Source organism: Dermacentor albipictus, chromosome 5, assembly GCF_038994185.2.
Source record: "Dermacentor albipictus isolate Rhodes 1998 colony chromosome 5, USDA_Dalb.pri_finalv2, whole genome shotgun sequence".
Lineage (NCBI taxonomy): Eukaryota > Metazoa > Arthropoda > Arachnida > Ixodida > Ixodidae > Dermacentor > Dermacentor albipictus.
In genome coordinates this window covers 105,841,501-105,867,262 of record NC_091825.1, presented here as the reverse complement: position 1 = coordinate 105,867,262, position 25,762 = coordinate 105,841,501, and the positions used below count along the sequence as shown (strand labels likewise).

The following is a 25,762-nucleotide window of genomic DNA, read 5'->3' as shown; positions in this document are numbered from 1 at the left end:
TTTTCGAACCTTTGTACATGGGTATACATACACTATACTGAAGCGCCGGGCGTCCGCCTTCGTGAGAAGAAGGACGGCCCCACACCGACAAGGTCACTTCGCGGACTCTGCGCGCACATAATGGAGCCAAATGACCGAGCGAGGCGCGGAGTCAATGACAGCGCCCGGAGGCGCATACACACTCCGAGCGAGGATAAAGGAAAGTAGCCGACGAGCCGAGCGTGGTCTCGTTGCTGCTTCGCTAGCACGGCTCGCCGGCCTCAACAAATGTGACAATCGTTCCGCGCTCCTCTTGGCCGACAGCGGCTGACGAGTAATGTTATGGGCTTACCTTCCAAGGAGGTGCCTCGGGCAAGTTTCTCGGGTTTTAAAGCCACGCCAGAGGGAGATAGCAGCTGCGAGTCGCACAGTGAATGACAAACGCGCGTCCGCCACCGAGTAAAACTCGCAACTAACATGGAGCGTGTTTCGTGCGTCATTCTGGCGTGATGTCTCTCGGCTTCCCAGCCTATCTGTAGAGTCGGCTCAACGTCTATTCTTCTCGCATTACGCTGACTGAGTGAATCGTCAGCGGGTTTCCTGGGGACTTGGATTCAATGGTAATCGGCTCGCCGGCATCAACGCAGAGTTGACCCTCAGCAATGACACAAGCGAAGTCATCGTATAGACAGACACTGAGGCACTTCGCATTACGTGCAACGCTAGAGGGAACTGCTGCACAGAACCAAATAACTACCGCTGCGCAGATCCCATCAGAACGATCTGAAGGCTATATTCAAACTAATATTCACTATCCAAGAAGGTCGCGCGAGCTGTCCAGGCTGCGACTGCTGTTGTTCTTTCTCTGCATTACAACATCTTGCGTCTCAATGAGAAGAAACAATCGTTTGGGGTAGTCGGTCTTGAATAATTATTAACACGAGCAAGCAAAAACAAATATGAATGAAACGCCAGCCAACGTTGCTGTTCGCCTCCTTTCCTACGTCCTTTCGTTGAGCTCATCATCATCATCAACCTGGCTACGCCCACTGCAGGGCAAAGGCCTCTCTCATACTTCTCCAACTACCCCGGTCATGTGCTAATTGTGGCCATGTTGTCCCTGCAAACTTCTTAATCTCATCCGTCCACCCAACTTTCTGCCGCCCCCTGCTACGCTTCCCTTCTCTTGGAATCCAGTCCGTAACCCTTAATGACCACCGGTTATCTTCCCTCCTCATTACATGCCCTGCCCATGCCCTGCCCATGCCCATTGCTTTTTCTTGATTTCCGCTAAGATGTCATCAACTCGCGTTTGTTCCCTCACCCAATCCCTTAACGTTACACCCATCATTCTTCTTTCCATAGGTCGTTGCGTCGTCCTCAATTTAAGTAGAACTCTTTTCGTAAGCCTCCATGTTTCTGCCCCGTAGGTGAGTACTGGTAAGACACAGCTTTTATACACTTTTCTCTTGAGGGATAATGGCAACTTGCTATTCAAGATCTGAGAATGCCTGCCAAATTCGTTGAGCTAATTCGCCTTAATGAGTAGCTTCTCGAGTAACCTAGACTACGACGAGTACACCGTTTCGGAGTCGGCAGATCACGTGTCTCCTGCATGGTGTCGGTAATCGCGACGGCAAAAGTAAATGGCTGTCTCATTCGGTATAGGTTGAACAACAGGCCACGTTCAGAAGCTGCCATTTCTGGTCGGTGGCCGGAACACCGCACTTCGCCAAGCGATACAGGTCTTTGCGAACGGTTTCTCGCGCAAGTGTTTCACCACCCTCGGCACTACAACTTCCCGTGCAAGAACAAGAATATGAAAGAGGGGTATACAAAGAACTGTAACGAGAGTAGTACAGCCTTTTTTCAAAAGTGCAGACGTTATTGCTACCGCGATAGTCGAACCACAGAAAACGCACGCTAGATCTGCACCTTAAAGGCTCAACCAGACGTACGCGTTCCAATGCGTCCGCACACGCCGCGCTGACTCGACGTCGCGCCGCGCCCGACGGAGGAAGAGGGCGCTGTTGTGCCATTACCACCAGCCCGGATTCCGAATCTGCAAGATGCAGAATTTATCCTGCGAGCGCCCTAATTCTCCCTTGACAAGTCATGATGCTGAGCCGTCAGGCAGCGGTGTCCTGCGGAGAAGCATCGGCGGGCAACATGTCCGAACGTGCAACCGAGTGCCAGACAGCCCGGCGCCGCACTTCCTTTTGCCTGGAGGTCACCGCGCGCGCGAACTTTGAACCGGGTGGCCAGCGCGGTCGCTGGTTGGACCTCTCGGACGACCGTCGAGTGCTGGCTTTGTATTGGGCCGTTTGAGTGACAATGGTTCCTCGGGAATTATAAGGTCGGACGCGGCCGCCTCGAAAACCGGATCCGCCGACCCACCGGGAGCAGAGTGCCGCTCTCGACTGGGGTGAGATGTGTCACGCGTTTTCGCCGGACGTCGCCGTGCGGGAACAGTCGCGTTTGCTGTGAGCTCTCGGCCCCAGTGCCGATCCGATCCTGTCCTGTATAATGACCTGTATATAGTGTATAAAATCCCTTTCGTTATTCTCACCGACGCCTGACTCGGAGTCTGCGCTACCAACGCTCTGTCACGAAACGGGTGACGAGCGCTACGGGACCACCACAAAGCCGTAATAGTGGTGCAGCGGTGCAAATCCGTAACAGCGCGCACCCAAACGATGCACGAGTTGCCGCGCGTCTCGTCGCGGCGGCGCAGTGTTGCTAGCTTGCCATGTTCAAAGCAGTCTAGCCTTCGCTTAACGGCCACGTTAAGCAATGTGTTACATATTGCAAGAAAACACAATAATTTTAGCTAAAAATTTGTTTTTATATTGCAGAAACATATTTTACGACTCCTTGTGGGTCATTCAGCTCAACTGCGACCCAATATGAGTATTGTGAGCCCGGCGAAACCTGGAGCAGCATCGGCATGGCATCACTCGTGTGCTACGCGCCTCGCATGTTGTACGGTGTGTCAGACCTTGAACTGCGCTGCAAGCTTTCAACCTTTGTGCTAAATGTTGAATGATGAGACCGTTGTCCAGAAAAAAGAGAGTGTTGCTTGTCACGAAAATGATGACGTTGCTGCTAATGCGACGTCGGTACCACCAGTACCAATGGTTGGCGACGTTGCACTTCGGCGATCAAAGTTTCATTGTTAATGCAGCCGTCACGGCTGAAGATTTCCGCACCTGCCATATAGAACGTCGATCTCAACGTGCACAGCCAACAAGGAGGTGCTGAAGCAGCTTGCCCGGGCTTGCCTGAACTATGGCATACCTGAACGTCGCGCGAAGAGTCGTTCCGGAAGTGACATTGGCTCGCCGTGGTCATGTGAGGTGCGTCATGCTACTGACGCGAGCGGCAGCTTCCGGCGCGGGCGCAAAAATCCTAGCGATTGTAGGTCAGGCCGCCGCGCGCCGACACGCGAAACTGCCTCCGCGCCTGACGCCGTACGCGCCCAGGCGTGGTGCGGCGCGTGCGGGCGCATTGGAACGCGTACGTCTGGTTGAGCCTTAAGAAAGAAAGGTGTGCTGGGAACTGTTCTTGCGGGAGTCACCGCTTGACCCTAATTTAACCCCGTCTTTTACATGTTTTTTTTTCCTGCGGTGTACGCTCACTTTCCCGGCACAGCATATTTACCCTTTTTACACCCAAGTGAAGCGAATGTACTGCACAGGGGGGCTACAAGCTCTCGAAATTGAGATAAACGCGGGTGTCAAGCAGTTGCTCTAATACAAAGGAATCATCAGCCCTACGATCTGTTTTTACGGTGAAGAAGTTCAGAAACCCAGCCGTCCCGATAGCGCTCCAACGGGTCCCTTACAAAAAATGACCCCCCACCCCCACCCCCACCCCACACACAAAAAAAAAATTCAATATAACAATAAAACACACATTTGCTGACTCTGCACAATAGCGTTCTTATTTCTTACGACTAAATCCCCGTAGGGGAAAGGGCACCTGCAGGTGTCCCACTGCACAAGCCTAAATACGTTTCACGGAAAGTGCGCGTATATATTGTACCCCAAGTCCAGCAGCAAAAACAAAAATCGCACAAGGACACTACAATAAGAGCGGTGTCCCGTTTCATGCACAAGGATACTATATTAGCTACCACGCAGAAAGCAACACAAAGTAGGCAAATGCCAAGAATGGTGTGTGCTCTACAGTGCAGTATGCTTCAAAGTGTATGCCACAGTAACGCGAAGTCACTCAATATACTGAAATAAGACACAGATACGAAAGAGACAACGGCGAGCGCTCGCAACCTTCTTCGAAACGATTCCCTAGCGTTCTTGCGCTACAGCACACAACCACCTATATGGCGCTAATGCTCAGCTATCGACGGTAGGAAATCTCCACGGAACAAAATTCCCCCGCCTCCGTCGAGCGCGCCACATGCACATGTATACAGCTCGCAAGCCCGTGAGTCAGTGGTGTACTATACATGCACCTATTTCTGCTGACAAAGTGTATACATAGTAAAGTGGTTCCCGCTTTGAGGCCACGACGGGACTCACCGCATCGGAGCGTGAATGCGCAAAGGTATACGTGCTTCAGGAACGCGCCTCTTCGCGTATACACCCAGGCGCGCGCCTGGAGCTGGCCGTGTTTACAACCGCCGCCACCGTAAACACAAGCACACGCACGCAGGCCGCACGCACGCACACTGTCGTGACTCAGGCGAGCTCCAGGAAGACGTGGCCAGTTAGCCTTCTCCCCGTTTACCTCGTGCGACTGAGAAAGTGCTTGGACCGGCGCCTGCAGGGATCGACGCGTGGGAGACGATGCTGTTCGTTACATAGCCGGTTCTCTGTGCCCCTCGCACAGACTCGTGTACGCACGTATACGTGTGTATACACTCGGGACGGAATGTTCGGCGCGCTTTTGATCGCGCCGCAAGCGGCGGCCAAGAACTGCCGCCTTGCGTCCGGGCGTAAATAAGGGTCTTGCTTCTCCGCCACCAACCACCGCAGCTCGAATTTCAAACGCAGAACGTTCGTGCTTTGCACCGCATCGTTACATAGATCTCTCTTACTTAAGAACGTCTGCATGCTTTCGGTCTTCTTCTTCTTCCGTCTGTCTGTCCGTACGTCGGTTCGTTTAAAATTAGAAGCACTCGGGTACTCGTACTTTGATCTTCCGTAACATATATACGACCGTCCACCTGTGCTTCGCAATGCACGGGCCTCGTTTCATTACCACATTTTCTCCTTGCAGGCAAAGTCTCATTCGGTTGTATACTGTATTGGGGGCGAGGACTTACGGAGTCGCCATCTGTCGGAAGCGCCTCCCTTGCGTAGTGTGAGGGATCACGCGGCGCGCTCTTCATAGGTTTCGCTTACGGCACTCAATAAAAACACCACGCGGCAGCCCTCCTGGACATTTGTGTAAGTGCTCTCAAATCGAGGGAAGTTTTTGACTGTCGATATAGTATTATTGGGCACACTGAAAGCACAGAATCGTTTACAGACGCTATCTCTTGACCGAATACGTATACAGTGAACGCCACTACGCGCGGTCGCCACGATGGAGTCTCCCGAACCGGCTTCTTGCGTGAAAGGTAGGCAAACGCTGAGAGTAAACTGTGTAGAATATGTTCTTATAGCGGGCTGTCTGTATAACCAAATGGAGCATAACGGAATGAAGCCTCAATGCAGCGATCGCACGGGTTCGCAGCGACCGAATGCGCGTCTGTATGCATGTCCGCGCACGATGTTTCGCTTTCGCTGTGAGCGCGTTTTCGCACCGTGCCGTGAGCTTTAGGCCATGGCATATGAGCATTTGACAGTACAATAGCAACAATTGTTGCATGGACGCTATCAGAACTGTTCAAAAATAATTTCGTTATATTGAGTTCGACGCCTACGGCGACTGTGATGTGCCGTGGCGACGATTACATATTTTTTTGTCTTCTAAATTCTTGGACATTTCAATATTATTTCTCAAGTTGCGTCGCACTGTATGCTTATCGGTCTTCTCAGCGTGCGATTTCCCTCTGCTTATTTTTCGTAATCCAGTGCATTAATTCATAACACGTACAACCATGACCATATGGCATGCCTTTATTTAATGTGCGTCTTACCGCTCCCCTTCCGTTCCAGTGAACTTGCCAGTATCTATCGTCAACAAGTTCATAGACCAAACCGTCATGACATTAGCCGGGCAGCGGGCGCGGGCGAGCGTCTCAGTGAGCGTTTTCTGCTACTCGCCGAATATCGCAGTCCCGGCGCTGTAGCAGAAATCTTCCTCGCGTCTGTGCTTGCTGCATACCCGAGTTGTAGACGATGGCTGCCTGCCGGTTCTCAGTTTCGCGAACCAAGCTTCACGCAGCTCATTGTCCTGCGGCTACGTGTGAATAAGGCTGACACCGGGCTCCGTTGCGTACTTCCGGTACTGCGGCACCGAGCCTACCATGCTGCACGCCTCCAAAGGCAGCCAACACCTATTATAGTACTTTCAAATTTTGTCAAGCAGACACCCAAGGCGGCAAAGCCCCACCACTTTATCAGAACCACAGCGCAGGTGGTACTTTAAACTTTCGTTTTCAGCTCGCTTCGGCGCTTCCGAAGCAGCCGACGCGGCCGCTGTGGCCACGTGATCCCTCATGTCACGTCACGCCGACGGTGGCGCCCGCTTTTCCAGTGGTGGAGCTCGCCCTCAATACGCTAGAAACCGTAGGTACGAGAACGAAATTAAACCATGGTCCCGGTCCCTTGGTACTGAATCGCGTCGTCCGCACACCACGTAGCAAAGAAAGCGTGACTGTGAAGAGGGAGAGGCGCAATTTTCTGCAACCCTTTAAAGGGAGCAAGTCTCGGCGCCTTCCACGTAAAACAAGCGGCACGAAGGAATGCACTCCCGTGCAGATTAACGAAAAAGAAAAAAGCGGCCTCTCGTGTGCCCACCAAAGCCCCGTGAAGCGATGACTTGCACAATAGGGTTGCTGCTTTTCAGCCCTGACAAAGGAGCGCTACTTCGGTTTTCTTCCCATGAAAATGGGCTGTGCACATTCAATACACAAACAGACTCTTGTTTCCGAACAATTAATAGTGTCTATTAGGGGCAACTTACACTAAATTAAGCAACCGTTTTAGGCACCTAAATCCCGCATTCTTAGTGCCTAAAAGTCCGGTATCTACTAATGACAATGTGGCGAAAAAATAAAAAGAAGTATATCGACAGAAAACATGATCCCAGAGCCCTCTTCAAGGGTATCTTGCTTAACATAAACAACTAAACTTCTAAACAGCCTTAACTCTGCGAAGCCTCAGAGAAAACTGGTAAAGTTGCTCCTACAACATGCGTTCTGTATCCTTGTGCATTCTTTAGGCGTACAGAACGTTCGTGCATTTGCAGGAAGAAAAAATAGTTAGATGGACATATACGCGCGGAAACGTCATACCGGGACGGCTGTCATTTCTTTCGGCCCTACATGGAAAACGGTGCCGATATGGTAGCGTCCGACGTAACCGTATAGGCCGAATGAATACGACATCTGCTGTGGGCTATTCCGAGACTCGAAAGTGACGCGTATTCCTGTCGTCGTCGAGCCAGCTATCGCTGTCTCAGGTGAAACACTCGATGCTTTCCTTTAAGAGGCCCTTCATTAGGCTGCGCAGCTTGTCCTCGCACGAATTTCCTATTACCCGCCGTGGTTGCTCAGTGGCTATGGTGTTAGGCTGCTGAGCACGAGGTTGCGGGATCGAATCCCGGCCACGGCGGCCGCATTTCGATGGAGGCGAAATGCGAAAACACCTGTGTACTTAGATTTAGGTGCACGTTAAAGAACCCCAGGTGGTCGAAATTTCCGGAGTCCTCCAGTACGGCGTGCCTCATAATCAGAAAGTGGTTTTGGCACGTAAAACCCCATAATTTTTTTGAATTTCCTATCGATGTCTCTGCGATGAAACTCGTAACACTACTGCACGCGCGCGATGGATATGTACGTTCGATATAAATCAGATTTTTATGGTTATATATAAGTATTAGCCAAGCTCCTAGTCGAATTACTATATAACGCAGCTTAGTGTAGCGCCGGTTTACACACACTATACAAATAGCTGCGCTCTTCTCGGCTTGGTGCACCCGGTCAGTAGCGTCAAGCGGCTTCCCAGCGCGGCTACTCGACGTGTTACCCCTCCTGCCTCACCCTCTTTTCTTTCCCCTGCCACTCCCATTTTTTCAAGCACACTTTGTAGTGAATGTGAAATAATTTAAAAGGGCAACGCTCTTACTTTCGTAATTTTTGAATCTTATTCTGGAATATATATATATATATATATATATATATATATATATATATATATATATATATATATATATATATATATATATATATATATATATATATATATATATATATATATATATATATATATATATATATATATATATATATATATATATATATATTCAATATTATATATATTAATACAATATGGTGGCAGTTTGACATATGTCACAGTTTGTAATCGTTCTAGAAATTGCGCCGTTTGACACTGCAAGCTCTGAGCCCACAGTTAGCAGCGAAAATATTATGCATTAAAAGGACATAAAATGAACAATGCGCTGCACGATACAAACACTTATTACAAAGTATAATAATATTCCTTATAACCGGAAACAATTACTTTTCATAAATGACCAGGAAAAAAAAACTATTGAGCGAACACTCTGAAAGGACCTCAGTACTTCTCGGGTGCATTTACCGTATAAAGAATAAATTAAGTCGAACATTATGCCAAAGTATTGTGCGGACTTTACATCAGCGACCAATTTTTCTTCGACCTGCAGAGGAGCCATACATTTATTTGTACGTATATCTGCTCCAACGCTGGAATCCTACATCGTTGCCTACATGGTTGCCTGCGGGTCATTAAACTTGGCCGGATTTACAGTAAAGTTGTTTCCATCCATCATTAATCTGTCCGCAATTCATTCACTGAGCCTGACATTTTGCGATTATGTTTATTTGTCTTGAATTTATTTATTTATTTATTTATTTATTTATTTACTTATTTATTTATTTATTTATTCATTTATTTGTGCACGACGGGTGACTTACCTATCGCATTATCGCATTTCCGGTCGCTCTCGAAAGCTATTATGTGTAATACAGGCCCGGCTGTCTTTCTTTCCCTTTATTGTATTCTTCTGAGAAAGGTCGCCGATGGCGAGGTAGCCAAATCAGGCTGTCACAGCGGATGGGACAGCGTGGCTTGTAAACAACAGACTTCCCGAACTTGCGTACAGACACCTAGGCGATGGCGGAGGGAGATCGTTGCTCAACCAAACAACACGGATGTCCGCAGGCAGCGACAAATATGTCAGCGGTCGCAGGACTCCGTCGCCATCCGAGGGCCGCTTATTAATTCTTGAGGACAAAAGACAATGATGGCGCGGTGCGCTCTCGCGCACGGCGAATTACGCGCACAAAGATTTAAGCGAAAGAAAGAAGAAGAAAACAGAGGCTCCCTTCGTTTAAAACCGCGGAGCCAGCCCGGCCCGAGCTTCGTTATCCTCACGCAATGTAGGAAACGGGGTCACGGTCCGCCCGTGCGCTGGACCGGCCCCCGCAGCGCGCGCAGAACAGCGCACCGCAGCGCGCCGGGATGGTCGCCAGTAGTACACACACACGCACACAAACTCGCGCGCGTCGACGTCCTCCGAAGGAAGAAAACACGACACCCCGGCAGCGGGTGCGCCGACACCGGCGCGGCAGATTCATTATCGATCTCGTGACGTTCGAAGAGGAGCGCGCGCTGCCCCAACGGAGAGAAGATCGAGCTTCCCCTTCACGACGGCCAATCATAACCCTCCCAGCGAGCAACGTACCCTGCGCCATGCTCGCTTGAGCCAAAGCAGATGGTGGTGGTAGCGGACGTGGTGCATTGACTCGGGGCGGCAGAGGGACAGGGGCGCTGCAGCGCTAGCTGGGTGGTAACGAGCTGCGGCGCGTCGGAATAAAGAGCGAACAATCATTGCTAAACAGAACGACCGATATTTCTCGTTCCTACGTTTTCGTTAACTGCGTGATAAACTGGAGCGATTTCTGCTTCAAAGCACGAATGGTGGCTCCGAAAAGGACTTTGGGCAGCGTTTTTGCGCATACACGTGACATATTACAGTTTCTAGTGACACGACCGTGGTTTCATCCCGTTCACTCTCGTTTAATTTCAAGCCGACAGAAAGCACCGAAACTATCGCAGGCTCCGTAAGCGAATCGATGTCGGAAGCAACACGCTCTACTACGTTCTGTCCTGTGCAAGCATCAAGACGCGCGCGCGCATCGCTCATGCTGCGGAGAGCTAATGTTGACATCACAGCGGTCGTCTCGGTAACGTGAATGCGCCGATGAAAACAGCCCGATTCGGATAGTTATCGTGACAGGCGCTGGTAGCCGCATTTATGAGCATGCGCGGCTGTGAAAGGGGGAAGAAACCAGCTCCTCGCAAACCAGTAAAACGTGTACAATGCTGTCCGCTACAGTCTGCTAGCGTGCGCACAGGCCAAACCGGCCGGCCTACATAGCAACAAACTGCACGCTGCCGAAGACTCCAGGCTCCAACTAACTTTCTTGCTGTTAAACGTGTGCATACCTACCGCAACAGCTTAAAGGCGCGTTAGCATAGCATGCATCAACCGAATCCACCGAGGATGCGCCAAGGAGCAATTGGGAATAAAAAGAAGAAACGCTGGCTCTCGGAGCGCGCGATATTTTGCGGCGAGAAGAAACACTAGTTCACAGAATAAACACTTTCGGATGAAGCCTACGGGAACGATCGTACAATGACGGTAGAAGCCGAAGCACGTCGCACGACAGCTTGCATTTCCAGAGCCGCGCGCGGGGTTCATACGCTCCCCCAGCGGCTCGCGAGTAGGTTCTAATGATGTCATCGACCTAACGCGGCAGTGTCTATATGCACGTCCGCATCGGCGACGCACGAAGGGGGGCTATCGGGACGTTCAATGCGCAAGCACTGGCCCTTTTAACGCCAGGCCAGTGAACAGCGAGAAGGTAACAGCTGCCCCACGACTCAGCGCGATACGCTCAGTGCCGAGAAGCCAGCGTACACGATCGTCCGCGGCGGCGGTCGTTCAAAAGAATGGAAGGTCTCGTTTACCCACCTGGCTACTGTGGCCATCTCCGCTTATCCGAGTGGTTCGAGGTCTTTTAAGCGAGACTTCTTGCTGACGGGCATGCTACCGACGCTTCCTCCCCCGTCGTGGAACACACAGTAATAATTTTACATTTTGAAATCGCGAGGAACAATCGAAACGTCGGACATCCTCGCGACGCGAGGGAAGGGGGGAACAGAAAAATATAAAGGGACCGCACGCGGCCTGACAAGTGAGGGCATCTGGTGTCGGCGCGAAGAACGATACCAGTCGTGCAAGTTTTTCGCCTCGGCTTCATCGTTTGCTTTGGCGGCTTTGGCGTCCGTTTGTCTGTTTTGAGTATTTGTCTGGCGCTGACAAAGATATGTTTTTTTATCAGCGACCCTTTCACCTCGAAAGAAAAGGCAACTCCCAATCCCCAAAAGACTTGCATTGTTCAGAAAGTGAACACGTGCCGAGGCCGCCGACGCCACGCGCCTGGTAAGTTTTAGAACTGCAACTTTACGTGGTAACGCGTTAAGCGCAGAACACTGTTATAGTTGACGTGCCTGTCCAGCTGTTTTATATGAAATTTAGCCCATTACATGTAAAGACAGCAACTTTATGAAGAAGTGGACGGGAAGGAAGGGGAAAAAAAAGCGGCATGTAACTGACACATCAAGTAAAAAGTTTGCATTTCTGCGAGGGATTCATCTGATCCTCCTTACTGCAGCTCCAGGCTTGAGCGAAAGACTGCGTATTCCTGAGTGGAATCACAACCCTAAGCCTCGGATGCGTCATGGCATCTTCGGCGAACTCTTGCCTCAGCTGCTCCGAAGAGCCGCCTTCACACATGTCCGCCGTGTACAACACGTGGAAGAGCTGCTTCGAGCTTAGAGGAAGGTTCAGCATGTCTTGTTGGACCGCGACGCCGCTTTCCACCACGTACTTCGAGAACACTGTCACAGCGGGCTCCATGGCGACGTTGTCGAGAAAGTCATACGTTGTGGTAACCACAGAGCGAATTTTCTCGTCGTGCAGGTTGTTCGAAGCGCTTCTGTACTGGGACTGGAGGCACGTGGTCGCACTCGTCAATGCTTCTGTGGGGTTCAGCATCGTGGGAGGTCCCGGGAGCGGATACGAGTTACGATGCAAGGAGGCGATCAAAGCCGTTAGGACACGGGTGGCAACGCGTGGTGTCTGAAACAGAAGCCCCGCGTCGGTGTCGGGGATGCTGAAGTTGAACAGAGCCACCGGGACGTAGACAGAGCGGGTCTCATAGTCAAAAGTCGGGTAGGTCGCAAAGATGGACCCTTTCCACTCAGGATAGGACTGAACACTCGTTCCCGCTATAGTAAGCAGTCTCCGCTCCGTGTTCTTCCTGACGAAATCCGAGTAGGCGCTCAGCAGCTCTGCGGTGTCATTGGGCGGTGCTGGAAGGAGAAGGTTGAATGCGTCTCCGTTGTCTTCCCTGACCCAGGATGGATAGAACACTTCGAGGTTAACGTCGGAAAGGATGTTTCTGGCCTTTATCTTGTCGGCGGTGTCCATCCAGGTGAAACTGCTCACCGCAAGAAGAGCGCTGCTCTTCAGGTCGTTCAGAAGCGCCGTGACTCTCTCGATGTTGAGCAACTTGTCGGTGGCCTTAAAGATCGCCCGCTGAAAAACGAATGGCATGGCGTCTTCTAGCATCCTCAGGCAAGTCTTCCAGCGCGGCCAGCCTAGTTTTTTGTGTCCAGTCAGTTGACGCATTCGCACGGACGCCAGCTCGACAAATTCTTCCCCGAACATGAGTGGGGAGATGTGAAGAACAGCCCTGAAACCCAGGTAATTTAGCAGATCGTGGTTTTGTGTCATGTGGATCAATGTCCTCAGTGCCTTCAGGTATCGCATGTTCTTTACAAGAAGCCTAGTCTTTTCGTTCACGATGATGATGTCGTCGAACAGCAAGCCTAGAAACTGTGCGTAAGATGGAAGGCTGTGAACGGTGGTCATTCTGGCTTCTTCCACGTAGTTCCTTTCGCCACGTGTGCTGGTGATTCCGGCGAGCTTCTCTGAAAACGCCAGAACTTTGTCCGCCTGGTTGAGGTACTTGTAAGGGCTAAACATCTTCATCGTACCTCGAACGACGTGCGAATACCAATTTGGCAAAAACACATCCTTGGTGCCGAAGAGGCCTATAGCAATATCCGGCTCGTCGATGGACACTACAAGCGATGTTTCATTCTCGGGATCTTTTTCGACCGACACTGCGACCAACGTCGGAAGTCCAAGGTGCCGGTAAAGAAGCACAACGGCTGTCCACAGGTCGGCTCTGCTAACGCTGTCGTTATGATAAGGCCACTTCTCCAGTCCGACGGTTGTCAGAAGCGACCGAAGGTGCGTCCATTGTTCTGCCTGTTTCTCGTTATCACTTTTGTTGATGTTATCATTCGTACAAAGGTCCATGAGCGTCTCTGCGTAGCCCAGCGGTGACGTTGAGTTTTCTGTGATGTCTTGCTTGTCAACAGCAGACTTGAATAGTTGGCTTTCGAGTTCTGACGATTCCAAAAGCAAATCTCTCAGTCTGTCCTCGACCTCTTCTGCGTACAGGGAATCTTGCGAGAACGCTCCTTTTTCCTGCGACCTCCACGAGGAGCAAACGAACTCGTAGAAATCTCCACAGGGTGACAAGGTCCAGTTCAATAACGACTTGAAGCGATCAGTCATGCCGCGACAGAAAGCCGTGCGGCATCGTGGAACTTTGACTATACGTTTCTCCGTCGCTTCCGTCTCCTCCTGAGTTGTGGTCCACTTGGGCTCTAGGTAGAAGACCTTGCCTTCTGACCTTGTGGAGGGGTCACTTGCCGTTGACACACCCGTAGGAAGGGGGCTTGGCTGTTCCTTAGGGGCGGCGGCCATCTTGCTTTCTTTCTCGCGTTGGACTGCGAACGGAGTGAAGTTGAAAAAAGACAAGTCCCTGTCCGAGAGCTTCCCGCTGACGACGTAGAAGGAGAACAAGCCTCCCGCCATCAGCGCAAGCACGAGCGTCGTGACAAAGAAAGCCGCGCGACAGCATTCACCGGGTCTGGCGGGTGGCTCACTCTTGGGCTTGGAGTCCTCGTCGGTGGCCATGGCTGCGCGACTCAGCAGCTCGAGCAGAGCTTTGTTCAACTTCTGCTGGGGAATGGACTCCAAGGTCGGGTAGTGGTGGTCCACGGCTGGAAAGGCGCTAATCAACGCCGGTCCGGGATAGAAGGGTGCTGGGCCCAAGAAGGCTGGCGTCGGAGGCGGCTTGAAGAAGGGCGGCAGCGCTTCACGCTGCGAGCCGGCGGTCCCCTTGGCGATGTCGGCTGGCGTCGGCGCGCGCACCGGAGGCTGGTCTCCCGGCGCGGTCGGGCAGGGCAGGAAGTAGCCCATGGGTAGATAGGTGGCCGGGCTGGGTCCTTCGTAACTTGGGCTCTGTTCCGGTGCGGGGAGCGATCGGCGCGAGGCTTGCGGTGGATTTGAGGAGCGTTTTTTGGGTTGTGGCGAACACTGGGGCGCCATCTTCGTGTCTCGCCCCCCGCGGCAACCGTCTTTCGGTGAGAGTCGTGCACGGCCCCCTTGCCCGCGGGCGCAGCCGGGCCTGGCGCTTCTTTCGGGGATTTTCTTCTTCTGGGCTGTGTTCCGCGCGACAACGAGCGCTTCTTTTTCCTCGAGTACATACAGGTGATACAATTGTCATGCCCTCGGTGTATAGGAAAGCACGTTTATATAGTACATTCATAGGAACAAGAAAATAACCGCACTCACTTGTTACTGCAGGCATGGTAACTGTAGCGTGCATGGGAGGAAGCAGCCATTTCATTGCGGCGACATTGGGCACGAAATGCGATCGAAGCTGCTCGACCACCACCCTCGTACCTGTACATTTTCAAATGAGCGTCCGTCTATTGGTAAAATAAATGTGCGCGATTCTCTCACGGTATCTTGATACAGTGTACTATCATGTGCCGTTGCATCGTTACTGCTCGTGCAACATGTTTTCTGGCGTCGCTCTTTTTTTTCCCCTTTTTTACCGGTGTCTGTTTTTCACGTTGATATCACTGTTACATATCAAGTTATTTCTCGGCGCAAGACGAGACTGCTGTACTTGAAATTTCTTGAACGTTGTAGGCGTGTCTGGTCGCGTCGCAAATCTTGTATAGATTCTCAGATGTGTGCGAGTACCAGCGATTGATGTGAAATTGAAAGAACTAAATTCTGGGGTTTTACGTGCCAAAATCGCGATTTGATTATGAGGCACGCCGTACTGTGGCACTCCGGATTAATTTTGACCAGCTATATAGTGTCCTTGAACGTGCGCCCAATTCACGATCCATTCACGAAGGTCCGTTCGCTCGCTGCTGCTGCCGTGCTTTCTCACTCCAGCATTTTGACAGCGAGTGTGCGCGGTCATCGAGCGAGATGTGCTCGTGTTTGTCTGTGCTCGCGTGACACCACCATGCTTGTTAATTTAGCTTGTAAGTGAATGTCTACTGGTTTTTACGGCCGATTAACATATCCTCACCTTTCTGTGTGTGTGTGTGTGTGTGTGTGTGTGTGTGTGTGTGTGTGTGTGTGTGTGTGTGTGTGTGTGTGTTTGTGTTCCTCTTAAATGGGCACAACTTCGCCGAATATATAGTTAGATTCTTGACTCACGTTTTGGCAGCGTTCCTTTCTTCACCGTTTCAGATTTTGTTACAGTATTGTTGCATATTTGAGCAAGTACAAAATGAGTAGCACGATAGGGCATCCCTAAGTTAAAAAACTGTTAGGGTGACATGCCGGTGAGGTATTGTGCATGTGACGGTATGTCCTACAGTTAGTAATCGAACAGTAGTTCGCCAGACTGCATTAATTGTCTACATTTCGAGACTCTTACTAATAAGGCATATTTTTTTCGCGGTTCAACTGAACAAACTAAATTGCGCCGTTCGGTATAGGCAATATATTTTTTAATCAGATTAGTAATCTTCTGCTCCTTTTAGGCCTTGGCATTTATGCTCGCCAATGGGTCGTTACCATTGCGAGAACCTTCAAGGCTACTGAGATCTGAATTCGGTGGTTACATGCCATCATTTACAGTTTATTGCCCAGTTCATAGTTGATTACTAAACCCCGGTTCTCGTATACTATTCAAATACCCAATGGAATTCATACTTGCCAATATATATCATCAAAATTTCAGTCAACAGCTTCATGCATTTTTGCAAAGTTTAATAGCTATGATGTTGCTTTGCTGTATACAGTAAAAGCTCGTTAATTCGAACCGCAAGGGCAAGCCGCTTCAGTTCGAATTAACGAAAGTTCGAACTAACGAAAGTGAAGGAGGGCAACAGTACACTGCGATTTGGAAGCAGTAGGGCATGTCAGAAATTTGGCGTGTCAGAAAGTGATGGCGTGTGCCGCGGGCACACGCCATCTTTAAGTCGAAGCTCTGGGTCCGACTGTGCCACACCACCGATGTCCACCGAAACGAACGTTAGCCGAGGCTTAACACCATCACAATGAATCGCGACGGCCGATACCTCCTAAGCAGAAAACAGAGATGCACAATCGATGAAGAGTGCCGAGACAAAGACGCTGAACATGTGAAGGTGGCGAAGGCCCTGATTCGTTAGTTCTTGATTGCAAGCGCAGCTGCGACGTACTTGATTCGCTGTGTTTTGGAGCTTGCCGTGCCATCTCCGCACAACATTAACAGCTGTACAAGATTTCCAAAGCCTCCGAGATTCGCAACGGGCAAGAAGTCTCGGAGGTTACGTAGAACGGAGAGGCGGCAGCCGCCGCTGCCTTCTGGCTGACCCCGCGTCGGTTAGATTTTTGTCCGATTTTGCCTTCTCTCGCCGTTCTCTCCGTTTCGGAGGCAATATTGCCTTGTGTGTAGGCAGGAGGCGCGTTTCTCTGGCCGTGTGCCAGGCGAGCGTAGTTCGAATTATCCGTGAGGGAACCTTCTCGCGTTCGAATTAACGGACTTTTTTATACATAGACTTCTATGGAGCTTGGCCGGACCAAATCGTACAGTTCGAATTATCCATAAATTCGAATTATTGAAGTTCGAATTAACGAGCTTTCACTGTATGTAGTTTTCTTTCATTGAATTACTATATATAGTAATCATGCTGGAATTAATGTTTTATGCTACAAATTATGTATTTTGTTCTCAACTATTTCATCACCTCTCCCCCTATATGCAATGCCCATTTAGGCCTTTAGCTATGCACATAAAATAAATAGTGGCAAGTTCTCTTCGAAACAGGGTCATTATATATAATGGAGCTATACACGGCAACGCGTTTTAGTGTCCCGTAAATCGTGGACGTTTTCGATGGGGTCGAAACGCAAGAAAGCTCGCGCACTTAGATTTAGGGATACGTTAAAGAACTCCATGCTGGTTTTCAAAATTAATGCGGATTAACCCACCACGACGTGCATCGTAACCATGTCGTGTTTTTGGCCATGTAAATCCCTCCTCCTCCTCCCCTACCGCCTAAAAATATTAAGGATTAAATAAAAACGTGGGTGGAGCACCTCAGCAGAGGCCTTCAGCTCTGCTATATCTAATGTTATTCAAGGTGGCCCAGTCACGAAACCGCTCAGCACACTTTTGACCTGTAAATACTCTGAGAGACAGATGTGCAGAGCAAAAATTTTACTTGACGCTTTCGGCCTGCACAGTCCCTGTTTAGCGGGACTGACGGAGGGTTAAGGGCCCCTCACGAGGCGCCTTTGCAAATTTCGGTTTTACACTGAAAGCTGTAAAACGCCATATAAAGAGCGTTTCACCGAAGTCATTTGTCACATCGGTTCTTTATTGGAGTACGCGGATAGAAGGAATTAACTGTCCTGTTAACTTGCCTCCAGGAAGCGAGCGCCGCTGCCAACGGATAGAGTTACAGTGTGGGCTCCCTTTAGGGTATAGGCTTCCTAGAGGGAGCCTCTATTTTAACATGAAGACGCTCTCTCCCTCTGCCTCGACATTGCGTTCCTTCCCTGCCTTCTCCCATACCGGAGCCGACGGTCGTCGAGCTCCGCCTCCTCTTTGGCGCAGCTCTAGGCGCCCGTTGCTGTGTTGAGCATCGGCGTGCCTCGGCGTCCCTCGTAAACTGGGAATAGGTTACGTAACTTACGAATAGAGTGTACTAGTACACTCTACTCGTAACCGAGCGAACGAGAACAGCGAAGGATGAAAGAGCGAACCCGGAGCGCAGTGGGTGATGCAAGACGGAATCGTCCGTGAATTTTTTTTCTTTTAACAGCGGAACTGTTTAAGCTTTTAGTTTCGCCGTGGAGCGTTCCCAGAAACCTGAACCCAGCTGTGCGCCGCCTCGCGTTGCCTAGCAACCACCTGCGAGAGTACCTAACCACGTAACCTCCTCGCACCCCACGAGCGTAGGGCGGAGTCGTGACGTCGCAGGCGAGTAAAAACTCAGAACAGCCGGCGCAGCGACATACTCCACAGAGGAAGTCATATCATGAGAAGCCAACAAACACTGACACCAAGGACAACATAGGGGAAAGTACTTGTGCTTACTAAATGAAATGTGGAAACGATAAGTTAATGGAAATTAAAGTGGATGAAAAAACGACTTGCCGCAGGTGGGAACCGAACCCACAACCTTCGCATTTCGCGTGCGACGCTCTACCAATTGAGCTAACGCGGCGCCATTTTCCCATCCACTTTCTTGGGTATTTATGTGTACTAGTAGAACCCTGGGAGTGTTAGCCAGCGCCACCACTCACAGACCTTGGCGGCGGACGTGGAACGTCCTTGTTGCCGCAGGCGTCACGAGAACGTGATCTTCTTGGGTGAAGGAAACTGGTCAATAAGCTCACATATGCTACCTGACGGCATCAATGTTGCCGGATTCGAGACCCTCGTTATGTAGTAAACGAGAAGAAAGGGGGTTAACCGAGGGGCCCGATTTTTATTAGTCATATCATGAGAAACCAACAAACACTGACACCAAGGACAACATAGGGGAAAGTACTTGTGCTTAATAAATGGAATGTAGAAACGATAAGTTAATGGAAATTAAACTGGATGAAAAAACAACTTGCCGCAGGTGGGAACCGAACCCACAATCTTCGCATTTCGCGTGTGGGAGAACAGCGCCGCGGTAGCTCAATTGGTAGAGCATCGCGCGCGAAATGCGAAGGTTGTGGGTTCGGTTCCCACCTGCCGTAAAAGGTGAAATAAAAATAGACTCATTTTAGAAGGACTGACTTTTAAAAGAAAAAGTATAATTTACATATAGACAGCAAAGTCGGTGGTATTAAAATGTAATTTTAATAATTCTTGTAATGCAATATATAACTCGCCGCGCGAGTTGTTTTTTGATCCACTTTCATTTCCATTAACTTATCGTTTCTTTACTTCATTTATTCAGCACAAGTAAATTCCCCTATGTTTTCCTTGGTGTCAGTGTTTGTTGGCTACTTGTGATATGACTAATAAAATCGGGCCCCTCGGTTAAACACCTTTCATCACGTCTATATATATATATATATATATATATATATATATATATATATATATATATATATATATATAAATATATGTATATATATATATATATATATATATATATATATGTATATATATATATATAGCGGACAGGCACTTTTTCATGCGGACACCCCCTGACACGCTTCGGCCTCCGCGGCCCCAGCCCACGTGCCGCCCTGCTTCCAGCTTTGATCCCCGCGTTAGCCTTCGGGGTGCCCTGGAGATCCTGCGCCGCCTGCTTTACTATAACCTCAGGCGCTCTCCTGAGGCATCCGTTTGCCGGTTACGTATGCCCTCCTGGAGCAGTACGTGCTTGTAAAGAATCCAATCTATCGTCGCGACGAAAAAAGTGACCCGCGACTTGTACAACACCAGTCAAAACATTGGCCCTTCAGACACAGCGATCACCAAACGGGGCGTCCGTGCCCACTGCCTCACCGCGCGGGCAGCCAGCGGTGAAGCGTAAACAAACTCGACCGCACTCCGCAATGCCTGGCATGTCTAGGGTACAAACGCATGCAACACGCGCTAAGAAACCTCCTCCGTAGTGCCTAGGCAGAGTCATACATTCAATGAGAAGTGGTTCTTGAAAAGTAAAGGTTCACGCTATATTCTGCAGCCCTTGTGGGAGCACGGCTCAGCGCCAACATGCAGGGGTGGGGGAGATAGTGGGAGCAAAGGAGATGGGAGAGTAAAGGATTAAAGTGTCGCCATGGCAGCGGCTGGGCAGACCGGCAGGGAGGGCTTGGGTCCAGCAGGAATGGTAATCTGGTGAAAGGCCAGGGGGCGGTGACCCAGCAGGAGCCAGATGGTTGGGGCAGGTCGAGTAGCCTAGAGTCTCACCGAGAGCCCTGATGAGTCGAGGTACTCGACGACATTTAGGAGGGCTGGTAGCTCGTGGCGACCCGGGAAGAGGATGTCTTTCTGCCGTGCAGAAGGAAGCCCAAGCGTTGGAACTCCTGCAGGGGGCGGCCGCGCTGCTGCAGGTAAGCAGGGCAGGCAAGCAGGAGGTGCTTCAGGGTCTCGGGCTCCCCACAGGAGGTGCAGGCTGGAGAGGCGATGATGCCGTGCCGGTGGCGGCGAGCACCCGTCCAAGAGCAGCCAATCCTCAGTCACAGCAGGAGGGAGGTCTCCCTGCGTGCGAGGCCGCGCTGCGGAAGTGGTCTAGGAGGGCGGCCTAAGGACATCCGATTGTCCGGATGGCAGGCCAGCAGATGACGTCGCAGCCTGTGGCTTGTGAAGTCACTGGCTGTCACTGCCAGGCTTGGCGGGACCACGCAGTGGTGGGCACGTTTTGCCAGTGCATCAGCTTCCTCGTTGTCCGATATCCCTACGTCGGCTGGAAGCCAGTGCAGGGACACCGAGCAGCCCGCCTCCTGGAGCGCCATCAGCCTAGTCGAGAGCAGGGCGACCCCAAGGCTGGCCCTTTCTGGCCTCTGCAGGCTGAGAAGTGTCGCCTTGTAGTCGCAGCAGATGGTCACTGGGGTCGCTGGCAGCTCCTCCGCGAGTAAGTCCACAGCCAGGTGGAGGCCTGCTACCTCTGCCGCTGTCGACGTCGCATGGTCGGGGAGAAAACACATGCCTGCTCTTCCGCAAGGCGGTCACCACGCAGGCCGCAGTCGACGAGCCCATGTCCGGCATCACCGAGCCGTCAACGTAGACCTGCAGGTGTCCTCCGTGGTCTTCATGCAGCAAAAGCTCCCCGATTTTCTCTCTCGCGCCCGCTCTTGCTCATGCCTGCGCACAAACGACTGGCAATCCCTCAAATGAAAGTCTCGTCTGGCTTCGTTTGTTTACAGTTGCGCTTCAGCGCCATTTTTTCTTAAGGAGCGTCTACGGAGTGGCAAGGAGCGCATGATGGCGCCGTTGCTGTTCCGTGTTGTTTTGGATTGCGAACGCCTTGAACTAAGTTTGACGCAAGTGCGACGTCGCTTCACGGTATTTTCTATCACCATAACCTGCTGCGGCATCGTATGCCAAAATATTTTCAGCAAAAACAGGAAGCTGTTCTCGATACCATCCCGTAAGCGCTACGGATTAATAAGAAAGACATGGATTCATCGAATTGGGAGGGATAACTTCAGACCAACATTCTCCACACGACTATACGAGGTAGTTGCGAGCCTCTCATAGTATAGTATATGTCAGGCTTGTGTAATTTGTTGCGGGCCGTAACGTAGTAGATATTGAACAGTTCACTGAGGAGGTTGCCATTTGTCTGCACGCTTTAACACGATTCCTACGCGACGTGTACTTTGCTTATTTAAGCAGCACGTGGTGGCATTTGGTGCGCTTAATCGTATTGTACGCCAGCAGGCTTGAATTCCCGGGCACGCTATAGGTTGCGCGCGAAAACGTGATTACGAAACCTTTAGGATTCAGCGCATTCCTTTTGATAAAATTTGAGGCTCGAGCGTGAAAACTCATCTTAGGAAAGCAAAGCTGCATTTTGTGCTTACTCACTAGCTTTATTCGCCTCTTTTGTTCGTGTTCGTCATTGGCGGTCGCTTGGTGGATTTGTAATACATGGAAAAATGTGCGTGCTCTCCCAAAACCACGTTCGTCGCCGAGCGACAGCATCATGTCTTTGAGATGTAAGTACGTGCTAATTAAAAAAATTATGGGGTTTTACGTGCCAAGACCACTTTCTGATTATGAGGCACGCCGTAGTGGAGGACTCCGGAAATTTCGACCACCTGGGGTTCTTTAACGTGCACCTAAAGCTAAGTACACGGGTGTTTTCGCATTTCGCCCCCATCGAAATGCGGCCGCCGCGGCCGGGATTCGATCCCGCGACCTCGTGCTCAGCAGCCTAACACCATCGCCACTGACGTGCTAATTCGTGTCAGCCTTAAAGTGTGTGTAGGTTAAGATGCTGCGGTAGAGCACTCGCAAAGAAAACGTGCGGTGGCTCGCTCGTCCAATTGCTGCATGGTTTAGACGTCGTTCGCTAATTTGTTTAGTCGTTTGCTTACTCGTTCGACCACTATGTCTCGGAGACACACGTAACGAGACAACAAATAATGCCTCAATATGAAAGAATACATCATCTCACTTGCAGCAATTTCGGCTGCGTGACAGCGCGGCAATTCTTTGCGCGGTCATCACTTCACTAAAGTCATATCTCGCAAATGTTATTTCGGAGCGAGCGCAACCGTCCTCAGTGCAGCTATTCAGTGCAACTCGGTTCGCGACAAGTACGTCACTTCGTGAACGGACGAGCTAACGCACGAAGAAATGTTATTCGTGATGAGTCACTAACCTGAAAAAAACAACGCACTTGTTTGAGCCTGAATGAAGCGCTGTTCCCGCATTCCCGCTTCGCGAATACTAAAAAAGCTGATTTCATTTTCTATATACGCAGAATCCCGACTCGATCATCGGCTGCGCATATTTCTGCGGACTTTGAGGCACGAGAATTTCAGCCCCTTCGCCCACCTCTGAGCCTTTGCGGTGCTTAGAAGATTGACAAGCACTCACGTTGGCGGCACTGTACAATCGCCCAATTTTTTAACCTGAACGCGCGAGCATCGACCGGCCAGTCGATAAGCGCCGTATAACGGAGTACAGCGGCGAAGTGTGCGAGAATACGCGCGTGCGCGCAATGCACAGTCCAATGCAGCTTCCCTCTGCCAGGCGTATTCTCGCACACTTCGCCGCTGTACTCCGTTATACGGCGCTTATCGACTGGCCGGTCGATGCTCGCGCGTTCAGGTTAAAAAATTGGGCGATTGTACCTTGTAATACACTTTAGAACCTTCCGAGCAGCGTGCGTTCGTGCCCTCGGTTGTCCTTTGTACGTCATAGCTGATACGCGCCGCCGCGAATTCACATGATAAGGACGGCGCGGATTGTTTAGGCTACTGAGGGTTCTCTGGAAGTCAGGATGTTGGCATTCGATCGTACATGTGTCATTTACAACCATTCGCAACACGATCTTGCGACACGCGCTTGACAAATGTTGCGTACCTAATTGTAGCGCGCACGATACATTCGGAGTCGTCATGGCACAGCGTGAGCGCTCGTTCAGGTACTTTTTCTTTAAATAACTATCAAAACAGAAAAAAAAGTTGTCGTCATGGAATTTGCGTTTAGAAAATATATGCTGTACACAGTGGCGTAGCAAGGGGTGCGGGGAGAGCGTGGGCCTCGGGTGCACGGGGCCAGGGGGTGGGATTCATGTACGTCCGAAGAGATCGGAAATTGTCGATATCCTCGCCTTCCTCGACTACACACGGGAGGGGGTGGGGGAGGGAGTGACAGAAGACCTATGGGCCCCGGGTGCCAGACGACCTAGCTACTCCACTAGCTGTACACGAAGTTACTCGGAGCTAGAAAGCCAACGCGAAAGCTCAAAGCGCACCGCCTTGCCATGCGTGCATTCACTCTGCGAAAGGTCGTCTGCTACGCTCGAGTGGTTTAGGCGGCGCCACCGTCGAGGAGGGAGCATGAAAGAGAGGAGAAACGAGGACAAGTGAAGGCGGAGGAGGAGAGTGTCGCTACTTTACAAAGTTTATGGGCATTAGCGCAAGCTCTTGGGCCAGTTGGTGCATGATGAACTTGAAAAAAGGGGGTACCAGCGAAACACAAAGGACGCGCACACAAGAAGAAGGCGTTAGACACGGACGAACGCTGGACTTTCAACTGGACTTTCCCTTTTTTCAAGGGTTTTACGGCGCGCGGTTGGCTCCTTTCCTGAGCGTACTATGCAAGGCCGCCACCACTGGCGCGTCCATCGACTTTATAAAAAAAGTTTACGCCCTTTGGGCTGTATTTTGTCCCCCAAAAGTACAATCGTCATCTGCCTTTCCCGCTTTTCCATTCTTTAACGCTGCGAGCCCGGTACTTCCTAGTCACGAACGGCTTGCACGTTATCAGCTTCACGCGGCATTCTCGAACGGAAAATAGCGAGCGAAGAGTTTTCAGGAGAGGAAACGCAAGCAAGGCAGATGCCGATCATTGTTTGGGGATATGATAAGGCCCAAAGGGTGCAAACTTTTTTTACACTGTACTGTCGTATCGCAAACGACAGGATGCATAATACCAGAGCGTGATAGCACCTGCTTTGTGGGTATGTTGACGCATGCTTTCTTAAGATGACCCCACGGACTGGGCTACATTAAAACCCCTAAATGATCTAGGTGGTAGTAGTGTTCCCCTGCGGGAGCATATACAGGAACACTAGGTGGTAGTAGAGTTACTGTATATGTAGCACATACAGTAACTCTAGGTGGTAGAGGTAATTGACGCCATCCATCAGGAGGGCGGGAAAGCAACTCCGCTTCCCTTGCACGGCCTCCTAGATCGACGCGCGCCCGCGCGCGCCGATCTATGAGGCCGTGTTTTTTCACCCCTCTCAACTCCTCTCCTTGCAACTCCCTCACTTTCGACTGTCTCCGTGCGCGCTCGCCTTCTCCAAAGAGAGGGCTTCTCTCCACGTGTCATTCCGACGTCTCGTACTCCCAGCCATTCCCGGCGGTCTTGGCATACCGGCATGCTGTTTCCCGGCCGGCACCACGGCTCCGCCTTCAGGCACCTTCTTACGTTCCTGGAGGACATGGGGCCACGGGGCTGCCGTGTAAATTGTGAACGCGCCGCATGGCTACCGCTGACAGTGGTACCTAACGGTACCGAGCTTTGCAATCGCCTCGACCTTCTCTCTTCTGTTTTTTCATTCGTTTTTATGTTCCCTTCCCCAAGGCGCTTAGTCGTGCCCCCTAAAGGGCTGCAGAAAATAGCGCATCTTCCTCTTCACAATCACACTCTCGCCGGGCCGGCGCCAGCTACATTAGTGTCACTGTATATGCTCCCGCAGGCACCGTTTATAAAGCTGTTATAAAGCTGCCCGCAGCTTTAACACGGTGCCAGTGGTGCCCGCAGGCGAACACTAAGCTAGATAAGCTTTAACACGTTATTTGATCCGTGCTCTCCTCAGCTTTTTCTCTTGTTCCATGTTTTATCCGCTTTATAGGCTTTATACGTCCTATAATATGCACTTTAATTATTCATCTAGGCGCAATTTATTGCGCATAAATAAAAAGGAATGAATTGCTAGTTGGGCACGCCATAAGCAGGAAGCTGGCGCTTTAATTGTAACACAGAGACAGATAAGGTCTGTCGTATCTCTTTGCAGTCCAATCAAAGTAAAAA

At 50.7% G+C, this 25,762-nt stretch overlaps 1 protein-coding gene across 3 annotated transcripts in view; it reads right to left on the bottom strand.

Annotated features, from left to right (window-relative positions):
- The window catches only part of LOC139059996 (protein SSUH2 homolog), a 65,379-nt gene extending 50,351 nt beyond the window's left edge, over positions 1 to 15,028 (bottom strand). The window contains exon 1 of one of the 3 annotated variants that reach the window (XM_070538668.1): positions 14,875 to 15,028. In XM_070538668.1, the coding sequence (XP_070394769.1) occupies positions 14,875 to 14,993 (119 nt within the window). In that variant the 5' untranslated portion in view covers positions 14,994 to 15,028. Of the gene's footprint in view, positions 1 to 4,520; positions 4,658 to 11,130; positions 11,581 to 14,874 lie in introns of those variants that run through there. The other 2 variants (XM_070538669.1, XM_070538670.1) reach the window with 2 other exon arrangements.
- Between the last annotated feature and the right edge of the window lie 10,734 nt (positions 15,029 to 25,762).